Source organism: Rhincodon typus, chromosome 2 (genome assembly GCF_021869965.1).
Source record: "Rhincodon typus isolate 14 chromosome 2, sRhiTyp1.1, whole genome shotgun sequence".
In the NCBI taxonomy this organism is placed as follows: Eukaryota; Metazoa; Chordata; class Chondrichthyes; order Orectolobiformes; family Rhincodontidae; genus Rhincodon; species Rhincodon typus.
The window spans coordinates 54920225-54932311 of record NC_063333.1 but is presented as its reverse complement, the minus strand read 5'-3'; the positions used below and the strand labels follow the sequence as shown (position 1 = coordinate 54932311).

General features: G+C 39.3%; 1 protein-coding gene across 1 annotated transcript in view; it reads right to left on the bottom strand.

The window, feature by feature from the left end:
* The window catches only part of LOC109916385 (E3 ubiquitin-protein ligase HECW1-like), a 419523-nt gene that overhangs the window by 30145 nt on the left and 377291 nt on the right, over positions 1-12087 (bottom strand). The window contains exons 25-27 of the mRNA XM_048617591.1: positions 10641-10787; positions 4823-4937; positions 610-695 (exon numbers count right to left, since the gene is read on the bottom strand). Coding sequence (XP_048473548.1) covers positions 610-695; positions 4823-4937; positions 10641-10787 — 348 coding nt within the window. The remainder of the gene's footprint in view (positions 1-609; positions 696-4822; positions 4938-10640; positions 10788-12087) is intronic.

The window sequence follows — 12087 nt, the reverse complement described above, 5'->3', positions numbered from 1 at the left end:
ATTAGAAATATGTGCAGAGAAGTATGCGGAGTTGATCGACTAGTATTCAGCAGTAGAGTTCATGGAATAGTCTTTCAATATTGTAATGGTAAAATTAGAGCCTGGTAATATTTTTGAATACCATTTATTATTATACTTAGTCTTAATATAAACAGTATTATACAGTAGGCCAAGTCTGAAGACAGTTCTTGACCTTGCCTTCCCCTTGCCCAGTCTGTGTTGCACATGAACTTTTGGACGTGTGGATAAAATCACACATTGGAGTCAACATTAATAAGCATAAAATATTTTAATCAGCAGAGCTGTTTTGCTGTTGCAATCAATGGTATATTGAAACTTGTCTTTAACATTCTAGGCTATAAATTAACAATTGTAATATTAATTGGCAGATGTTTAATGTACCCTTATAACATCAGTCTATTACTTTAACGGAAGTACTAACCTATTTAAAATAAGCGGATTATTTCCCTTGTTAAAACAGAGCTGTAAGAAACATTAAACAAATGCTTGAAATCATATGTTAGCCAATATCGTTGACATTAATCTCCAGACTTCTGACCCACGTGATATTGAAGAAAGAATCTATTTGCAATCACTGCTATTGTATACCTGTAAAAGCCGGAGCCGCTGTTCATTATTGAAGTGCTCCACAGCTGCCCAGAACCACTTTATTACAATATGACCATCATGGTAACCTGAGGAAAGGGCACAGGCAAGAACAGATGATCAGCAACTACCTTTGTAACATCATTCAGCAGGATTGTCCTGGTAGATCTGAGCTTTAACCACAGTCTTGATTAACACTTCCATTTTTCTTTAGAGGACTGAGATGGCACAGGTGCAAGGCATAAGAGATTTGAATGCATAAATATAAACACATCTTTTTCAGTTTTCTACAAAACAGACTTAATTGATTACAAACCCTGCTTGTATGACTTAAATCAAAATATTGTGTATCCAAAATTTTGTAGATTTTTGAGCCAATTAGGCATTCCTGTTATGGTATATGGATTTCAAGCCACGATATGAATCATTGTGATTTGCTAAAATAGCAACATAATCACCTCACAACAAAAGATTTGCTGTGATGCAGAAGGTTTATGGGATTAAGAGAGACGTAGGAGAATAATCATGAATGAGAACTCGATGTGATGGGTTACAAAGAATGTTATAGTGTGGAGATACATAGGGATTAGCATCGTGTCCACTGCTCATCCTGTCTCTATTAATTATCATGGAAATGAGAAGGCATTAAGTAGGTTATCAATTTGAGAGTAAATTGTGTAGAAAGCCACAATATGTTGCAGATGCAGTTTTAATTTAGAAGATCTATTGAAATTGATCACATGAGCAAATGGTAAATTATCTTTAATATTGATAATTTGGTCACAAAATAAAATTCATAGTTTAACTAGCAATGTTAAATATGAATAGGCATGATCGCAGACAAGGTTTAGCAGAGGTCAAAATTAATTGTTTGGGAAGCAAGTTGGAAAATGAAATGATCTCAGCAGTGCAATATATAAATTATAAACATAAATAAAAATTTGAGCTTCCTCCCTGTCTCTTAGAAACATCTCAAACTGCTTCACAGGCAAAAATCCATTTTTAATGCAGATACATTGATTGAGCAGGCGATTGTGGGAGGTATTTTTGGTGATAACAGGATCTTATAAACAGCATCAAGACAAATGACTGATTAAACCAGTTGTGGGAGAAAGACTTCATATTGGGCCTATTCACCTGAATCAATGGAACAATGGCAATGGCAGTGTATGTTTAATTCTCTGCATGTCTTATTGCAGCATCAACCCAAATTATACATTCAGGCACTGGAGTGGGACTTGAATCCATTCTAAATCAGAGGTGAACAGACTATAAACCAAAACAAATACTAAAGGAGATGAGACAAAGTGAATCATTAAGTTTATGTCCAAATACAATATGGAACTGATGAAGCAGTTGGTTGATATTCTTTCATGTCTGGGACATGACTGGGAATCTGGTCAGTTTTAAAGTCACCTTTCTGTCTGTTTGTGGATCTTGCATAAAATGCTAGTCTGTAAATTTGGCTCATTTTGGATATAAATTCCTGGACAAATTCAGTCATAAAATCATATTGGATATTAAAAGATGCAAGTACTGGTAGCTTAAACAAAAGTGGAAAAAGCTGAAGATACACCGCAAGCCTGCAATAATTTTGGAAACCTGTTTTTTTTTTTGTGAAATTTTTAAAGAAGTCGATAAGAATGTGCCTTTATGTTAGAGCACCCTCTCGGTTACTTAACCTTTACTGTACCTGCTCTGAAGTTGGAGGAATTTGAAGACCTTGAGAAGCCACCTCCTGCTTTTAATTAGAAAGGGAAACTATGTCCCTCCCAATCAGGGGGAATCTCCAGTAAATATACTGGTCAGTGACCGTATTTTCCTGGAAGCAGTCATAATCTCCCGTTTCTGTCCACAAAGTGAAACTTTAGGCCGCTGTCTCTACTAAAATTGCAACCCTAGAATATAAGCCATCTGATGTTGGAGATTGGTCAATTTTTAACCTGTTAATTTCTCCAATATGTTTTCTTTGTTACATTAATGATTTTAAATTACTCACGCTAATTAGTATCTTGATTCTCTGTGTTTTGTGGAATATTTTTTGTTTCTGTTATTATGAATGTAGATACAAAGGTCTGGATTTTCCAGGAAATGGAAATAGGGTCTACTTCTGGGTCCTGACCCTGCTTTAAAAATGCATATGGGACTTTCAAATCTTCAGCCTCATCAGCTCCACCCTCTGCAATTGGATCCTCAGCTTTCTGACCCACAGGCTGCAATCAGTGAGGATAGGTAACTGCACCACCTCCACAATAACGCTTAACACTGGAGCCCCCCAAGGATGTGTTCTGAGCCCCCTACTGTAGTCCCTTTACACCTCCGACTGTGTGCCAAATTCCGAATGAGTGCCATCTATAAGTTTGCTAACAATGCCACCATAATGGAATGGATATCTAACAATGACGAGTCACACTACAGAAGGGAAATAGAGGGTTTGGTGACGTGGTGCAATGAAAACAATCTGTCTCTCAACATTGGCAAAGCTAAAGAACTGATCATTGATTTCAGAAAGAAAAGAAGAGAACCTGCCCCTCCTACATCAACAGAATTGAGGTTGAGAGGGTGGACAGCATCAAGTTCCTCAGAGCGACAATAACTGACAACCTGTCCTGGACTTCCTACGTAGATGCGACAGTCAAAAAGGCATAACAACGCCTCTTCTTCCTCAGGCAGCTCAGCAAATTTGGCATTTCCGTAAGATCCCTCACCAACTTTTACAGATGCACCATTGAAAGCATACTGTCTGGGTGTGTAATGGCCTGGTATGGCAACTGCTCTGCCCAGGACCATAGGAAACTACAGAAGGTGGTGTGCACAGCCTAGACCATCACAGAAGCCAACCTTCCACCCATGGACTCCATTTATACAGCTCACTGCCATGGAAAGGCTGCCAACGTCATCAAAGACCCATCACACCCCGTAATGATCTCCTACAACCTCTTCCATTAGGCAGAAGATACAGAAGCCTGAATACGCATACGAACAGGTTCAGGAACAGCTTCTTTCTGGCCATTATGAGACTAATGATTGGACTCTCTAGCCCCAAATAATTTTTGCTAACGTTGATCTCACCGAGTGTACACCCAGTGCAACGTAACCTGTATGCCTCTGTCTAAGTCTTTTTGATCTGTTCATCCTTTGTTTACTAGGATCTGCCTGTCCTGCTCGTAAATAATGCTTTTCACTGTATCTCGGTACATGTGACAACCAATCAATCAATAAAGCCCCAAGGGTAGGCTTGTCATTCAATCTTGAGCTTCCTTTCTGGAATGGGTGATTGGTAGACCCACCAGCCAAGGCATGAAGACAGCAAGAGACAACTCAAAGTAAGTTTGTCTTTCTGTTTTAAAGGCCACAGGTGCTTAGCCATGATCCTGGAGGGTAGCCCTCTAGTGAAGGGCCAGCAGCAGCATCTATGACCCAGCATAGGTCCATACTGGGGAGAGAGGCCCCTTACATGACATATTGGTGCCTGCCCTGTGCTGATGCAGTCACATTGCAGTATGTGGTGGTGACCCAGCATATAAAAACAGTTGTGCCATGTTGCATACTTACCCACCGCCGACCCAGACTCTGACTGATTTAAAAATTCAGCTCAAACATTTGCCATCCTTGCTATTTCCTTAAATTTCTCCTGCCATAGTCTCCGAGAGACCCACATTTAATTTCGCTATTCTCTTCCTTTTTATGTACTTGTTCTTTCAAGTTCTTGTACTAGTTCTTTCAATATGTTCTAGTATTTCTTGCGCGTTTACCTTCGTAGTCTATTTACCCGCTTTATCAATTTTTGACTGTTCTTTGCTGGTTCCTAAAATTCTTCCATGCTCAGCTTTACTACGTTTCTTGGCAATGTTGAAAAATTCATCTTTTTAATCTAATAGTTCTTTAGTTAGCCACACGTGGATTACTTTTCCCTGCACCATTCTTGTGATTGCTATTTTGCTCCAAACAGGAAACAGAAGAAATTGTCCTGTAATAGTTTCATCAAAACAGCATTAGGTTGTCCATAAAATTATTGTCACTTTGTAAATTCTTCTAAATCACAGCTTCCCTAGAAGAAAGAATCATCTGTATAAGTTCATATCCTGCATTTAGTTAAGTATTGTGTTTTGTCCCATTCCAGCTGAAATTAGTGAGCTACTGCGTCAAATGTATTGGCCAGAAAAAATAATATTAGCTGTCGCCTATTGAGGACTGAAAGCAAAGGAATACTCACCGCTCCGGTACTCTGTATTATTGCGCCAGTCATTCAGGTCAATCTCTGCTGTTCCTGCAATAACCAGTTCCAACTCTCGGGCATCAAATACAGATACAAGTCGTGAATCTACTACCTGTAACACAAAATTTACTGTTAACTTACTGGAAGTCTTTAACACATATGGAAATTATAGCAGACAGTTTATCCGTGGAGAATTATTTTGCTCCCTCATTTGAAGAACAATTGCAAAACATTACGTATAGGATAGAGCTAATTGAATATAACGTAACTTCATAAAGTTGAGACTTAATGCATAGGATCAATAGAATGAGCCCATTTGGCCCATTACCTTTATCTGATTCTCTGGGAGAACTACTCACTTAATTGCATTCACCTTCTGATAACTTAAGATTTTGAAAAAAATCCTCAATTCACTTTTAAAAGTGATTATAAATTTTCCTTCTACTATTGTCTTTGGCAAGTTGTGCCATGTCTTGACAATCTTTTCCATAAAAATTCTCCTAATCACTTTGAAGATGATCTTAAATTTCCACGTCTGGTTTCTCCTGAGAACACGAGCAGGGTTGATTCATTTTCATCCCAGGGTGAGAGTTGAGGTTGGTTGGGGAAGGGGTGTCATCTTAAGACTGTTTGTTATTCCCTCATTGTAGCCAGGCTGCTTCTTGGTATTCCTTATATGGGAACAATTCTTCTGCCTTCTCAAAAGATTTGATTAAATTTGATAAATCTGGTAATATGCTGTCAGCTCATAAAAGCATAGCATTAAAAATTCAGTTTGTTCATTAATATCCTTTGAAAGAAGCCTAAGATGAAGATTAGAAATTGTCCCAGAACTGTTCCTGTTGCATTGCCACAAGTTCAATGAAAATTATGACATAATGGAATTATACAGATTAAGAAACAATTCAGCCTGTCATGATGTGGTACCTCTTTGAAAGAGCTATCATCTTAATTGTTTATTCTGCTTCTTTTGTCATAGCTGAGCCATTGTTTTCATTTCAAGTGTTTTTCCCATTCTCTTTTGAAAGATACTGTTGGATCTGCTTCCATCACCTTTTCAGGATGGAGAATTCCAGATCATTAGAAACTCACTTTGGAAAAATATTTCTCTAATGTTGCCTCGAGTTCTTTTCCCAATCACTTTGTCATTAATGGACCATTAATTGTTGGTGGGCTGGCAAAGTCAAGCTTGGATCTTCCTTCCCAGAGCTTAATTTGGACAGAGGCAGCTGCATTCTGGGATGTTACATTCCACCTCTGGGTCTGCAACTTCCAGGACTGGAAGATTCTGTCCTTTAGTTTAAATCTCTGCTTGGTCTTACCCTTCCCTGTCTCTGTGACCTCCTCCAATTTCAAAACCCTCCATACATTTGTACCTTTAAATTCTGGCTGTTTGTGCAATCTCAATCATAACTGCTCCACAATTGACCATGCCTTCAGCCACTCAGACCCTGAGATCTGGAACTCCCTCTCTACACATCTCTGCCTATCTACCTTAGTGTCCTGTATTAGAACACTTCTTAAAGGTGATCTCTTTGACAAAGCTTTTGGTCATTTAACTTAACATCTCTTTATGTGTCATACCTTGTTTTATAATGCGCTTATAGATTGCCTTGGGAAATTTCATTACATTAAAAGGTGCTACACAAATTAAAGTTGTAATTGTGATGAACCATTTGGCTGTTTGTAAGGTTGCTCACCCTCTTATCTCCTGCCTGTTCCAATTTGAAAGACCAGGTCAAGTCCACATATTTCTGTCATCTTCATTACAGCATTGCACTTCAGGACCAGTCCTATCCTCCAGGCAGCACCAGTTTCACCCATTAGGTGTTGGGTTCACCTCTGACCCAATTAGAGACTTTGCAAATGGAAAAATCATCAGTGCAACAATATAGAGATACTGCAGGCTTAGGACCTGGAAGAGATCTGGATATCAAGTTCCTGATCTCAAAATCCAGTTCCCTTGTGTCTACCAGCCTATAATCTCTTCAAATCTTTTATTGTCCAGTTCTTTGTTTACTATGTTTTCAAGTTTTGTATATTTCCTTTGTTTTGCCCTGGATTATTAATATGTATCAAAAAGAAATGTGATAACGGAAAGCGCTGTGGATAGATGTAAACAGATTTTCCACTGGATTCTAGTAAAATATTGATGGCTCTTGCAGGAACAGCTGCAAGAATATTCCACACAGTCTTGATCTCTGTGACTGAATAATGAAATAAAATAACAATGTTCATATAGAATTTGAGAATGGCTAATTTTAAACCTTTTCTTCAAACACATTGTTGTTAGTAAACAAGGAACTTATAACCTAAATTAGTTAAATGAGTAACTCTAAGTGTCCATCTTTACTCATAGTCTCTATTAGAATGGCTTTTGAAGAGTTTCTGACAGACTCAAATGTTGGCTATTCCATTCTCCCAGGTCAGGTCATTGGTGGGTGTTTGTTAGTTCTGTTGTCTAGATAACTAAAGTGTGGATCAGATGGATACCAATAACATGGGATTTAGTCCCTATTTCATCGAAGATAGACATGGGATTTGGGTCCTTGCCCTACCTATAGTAGAAATCATGGCATTGTACTCTGGTTAGGCAAGTAATCTTCCAGCACATACCCTCAGGCAGAGAATTTATGAAGAAGCTCATTGGTATAGATTTAACTATAGATTTAGATGAATTCAAGGAACACACGATAGCAGAAATTGAAAAACATATGCATGGAAGTGGAACAACAGAAGGGTCAGCAAGTCGACAAACTATTGAAGAGCCTCTGAAGAATTTCATTTTAATTCATAGCCACTGTCAAATCTTAAGGAGCAAAGGACTGAGGAGAGATACGCAAGAATGAATTAACTGAAGGCCACAAACCAAAGGATTGTTTCTTTAACTAGTAATATATAGTGAATGCTGTTCCATATGGATATTTGTTGCAACTGTACCTACAATAAGCATAAAAGAACAAGAATTAGTTGAGAGAACAATAATAAATTTTGCTGATGATACCAAACCAACAAATGATAAATTGTGATGATTCTTGTGAGAAAGTACAAGAGGAGATAAACAAGCAATGATATGGTATCATCCTATTTTTATCCAAATCGTGGAGAGACCAATTTAACTCATGGGCAAGCACCTCATACCTATGGTTGAAAACTCAGGGGACCTAGTCCCATCTCATTGACAATAAAGAGGTCATCCCAGAGAGCCTACAATTTCACTTTCAGATGGTGATCTGTAATCCTGTAACAACAGCATGAACTATCCCAGCTTTGAGATTTTGGACTGTAATGATCGTAACATTTAATATGAGTTCCCTGACTGGGGCTGAACATTTGCTCCAAAGCTAGTGAGTTAGCTGTTTATTGTTTTACATATTTGAGGTGTGCAGAGAAATTGGAATCTATATACGCTTTATTCATGTACTTTAAATAAATAAATTAGTTGGTGGTTTGAACTTGGACCAGTAAAATACTCTTGCAGCCTACCTTTTCTCTCAATTTGAGAATTGATATGGGTCGTGACACCCACCAAGGTATCCAGTGCAAAAAAATTAGATTGCAGTTCATAGAGACACATGGTTCCCTTACAGGAGTAACTGGTGACATTGACTGAAAAGATTATTTTGCAGAAATCCCCTCCACCCCTCACCAACCAGGGAAGATTTTCAGATGTCATTGGGGACAGGAACTAATGGGTAATTTGATCCTGCTGGCTGCCTTACCAGTTTGCCTCTGTGCTATTGTTGGGCAGCTTAGACCAAACATGGAACAACTACCTGCTCACAAGTGGTAGGCAGCTTTTTGATAAAATTAAAAGCTCAGTTAAGGCCAATGCTTAAAGGCAGGCTGGAATCTTTGACTTGGCCTGTGGGTCCCTCCGGCTGTGGGAACGTGGCAATTGCCTCCAGTATGCTGTCAAAAACCGTAGGGCTCACCTGGTCATGGCTACAGCCACAGACCACCCTGTGGAGGGCTTTCCCCATTGGCCATTTTTAAATTTCAAATCTATTAGAATTGCTGAGAGAGCACCTTGAGGCGGAGACTTCCTGCATCTCCCTTACCTTCAACTCGAGGCTGCAGTTTTTTATGTGCTTGAGTGGGGGGGCAGTACTATTGCTTCTCCAGCATGTAGGGCCCACGCACCACTCTTAAATGCACAGTGAGTGGTACTTCTGCTGAACAATTAGTCACTACAGACTAAAGTTACAGCAGGTAACTGCTGGCAACATGGTGCAGGGTCAAGACTTGCTTTTGACATTGGGGCCCTGACTAGAAAAAAGGGAAATCCCGTATAAAGGGCACTTTCTGCTGGAGGGCAGCTTCAGCTGGGACTTCAGCTATTATTTTAATTTCTGACTATTATTTCTGGCCCTTCAGCTTTGGCAATGGCTTGAGTGTGTACTGAAACTTTCTGAAGGTATTCAGAAATTTTGACAGAGCGCATTTTTTTTTTGAGAACACATAATTTTAAGTTCAGCACTCGAGTCATTTCAACATAGAGGGAAGACTACTGTGCTATAGAGCAATCCAGCCAGTTTCATTCTCTGGTTCAATCCCCATTGTTCCTGCAAGTTAATTTCCCTCAATTGCCTATCTAATCTTTTCTGGAATTCATTGATTTTTCTCTGCATTCACCACCCTCGTAGGCAGTGTTTTCCAGATCATTACCTTTCACTGGGTAATAAAGTTCTTCCTCATACACACATTTTCCACTCTCAATCATTGCTATTCCAAAACATTCAATCTATGCCCCTATTCTTGCACCTTAGTCTAATAGGAATTGCTTTTCCTTGTCCACTCAATCTAAATCTGCCATAGTTGTGTACACCTCTATCAAAATTTTCTCTCAAACCCCTTTTCTCCAATGACTAACCGTAGCAAAGAACTGCTTATAAAAGTAGCCAATGATATCAGACAACTCTCAGACTTGTCTAAGTGCAACATTTTCAAAAAATTCCTATTTTCACATTATACTTGTGTAACATCATGCCAAACAAAGCAACAAAGTGTATTTATCAGACTGGTACATCAGATCAGAAACTTGCTTGTGATTCATAACTTCTATTAGTCAATGTTCATTAGATGCCTGTGCAATCTATTTCAGAGTTAAAAATGTTCTGTTTAATATTGAAGTCTTCAGTTTGATGTAGTTTTACAAATCATATTTCCTTCCCTTCAGTAGCATAGAGTGAGTGACAGGGCTGCAGGTATCAGATAACCGAACGATCACAGTTCCCAGGCTTCACTCTCGGTTTGTGCGGAGCGTTGAAACATTAAAAGTTAAAACTTAAACCAGCCTGGATTCCTGCTGAGAGTGTCTCTGTGTGTGTGTGTGTGTAACTGTACTGCTAAAGGGTAAATCATGGTTGAGTGTGAGGATGCTGTGTCTGGGGTGTGGGTGGTGGTGGATGGAGGAGGAGGTGGATGATGTTGTGGGAAGTTGGTGGTAATTGTAGGGTGAAGTCAGGTAGAAATAGAAACTCAAGTACTGGAATTTGCTTATTCATAGAACGGATTATGGGGGAGAAATGTCTTCATTTAGATCATTGGAGGAAAATCAGAAAATTGAGTTAAGTCAAACTACAGGTAGTTCTCCTTTAACGCGATAGTTGCGTTCTTGTGGGACCTCGCACTATAGAAAATTGCATTATAGGGAAATCGTTATCCCTGTACAGCAGAAAGTTTGCGTTATCCAAACAGCGTCCACTATTCATCAATGGCGATACAGCCAATTCACGTTAACGAAATACATGTTACAGCAGAAATACCTGTAAAAACAAGTATTCAAACAACCAGCCCAGAAACTTCCACCTACCTCGTAGAAACCTCGAACCAAAGCTTCAGTCTGCTGAACGACACCTCTTTCCACTCTCCACTTCACCATACGCTCAATATATTCCTTTTTGTTTTTCTCCGATACTTGAATATTGGCCCCACCTGTCTTGAGTTCTCGTTCTGTGACCTAAGAGAAGCAAAGTTATTATTTACAAAGAAAAGTGAAGAAAAACATTAAAATTGTTTGAATTTATGATAACAAAATTAAAAAAAAACTTGATCCTGAATCACTAAAGGTTCCCCGGTGGTTCTAATCAATAGAGGTTTCTTATTCTGATGGTTTCTCAGATAATTGGCTGTCCTGTCTCCTTCAGCCATTGGCATGGCAAAAGCCTTGATGTATTGCAGTAGCTGAGGATGACAGTTTCGTGTAGTCACCAGAAGGGAAGCAGTGGAAGGCAAAACTACCTCATGGAGTGCGTATTCTGGGTAGCTTTGCCACTGTATTAATTAGATGTATAACTGAGTCAGATAATCCTGATGTTGGATCATGCATCAAATATTTCTTCTTGCTGGCATAGATTCAACCCTATTACGGAACTGCAGGACCATGCTACTTCTAACAGTGAGACAGAAAGAAATGAATGAAAAAGGAGACTATGTAAATGAGACAAAGACAAAAGTACAAAAATGATGGTCCTTCAGGGCAGAAACTCTCTCATTTAATCTTCTGTCACAGTGACTAGAAAGATGAAAATCATAAAAAAGGAGCAAGTTCAGAATAGTTTCTATTACAATTGAATGTCATGAAGTTCATGGAATGTGGGTGTCACTGGAATTTATTACCCATCTCCAACTGCTCTTGAGAAGGTCTTAGTGAGCTATCTCCTCAAACTGCTGCAGCCATTGGTGTAGAGCCACTCACAATGCCATTAGGTAGGGAAGTTCCAGGCATTTGATCCAATGTCACTGAAGGAACGGAGATATGTTTCTGAGTCAGGATAGTAAAAATGGCTGGGAGGGAACTTGTAGATATTGGTGTTCCATGTATCTGATGCCCTTGTCCTTCTAAGTGGTAGAGTTTGCGGGTTTGGAAGATGCTATTGAAGGAGGATTGGTGAGTTATGGCAATGCATCTTGTAGGTGAAACACACCATTTCCATTGTGTGTCAATGGTGGAGGGAATGCATGGTGAAGATCCTGTACAGCTTGCCACTCAAGTAAGATGCTGTGTCCTGCATTGTATTATGCTTCTTGAGATTTGTTGGATCTGCAGCCAGTAGAGAGTAATCTATCATACTCCTGGCTCGTGCCTCACAGATGGTGGTTAGGCTTTGGAGAGTCAGGAGCTGAGTCACTCAATGCAAGTTTTCTAGTCTCTGACCTGCTCTTGTAGCCACAATATTTATATGGTCAATGGTAAGCCCAGGATGTTGATAGTGGGGGATTCAGTGTTGATAATGCCACTGAATGTCAAGGGCTATGGT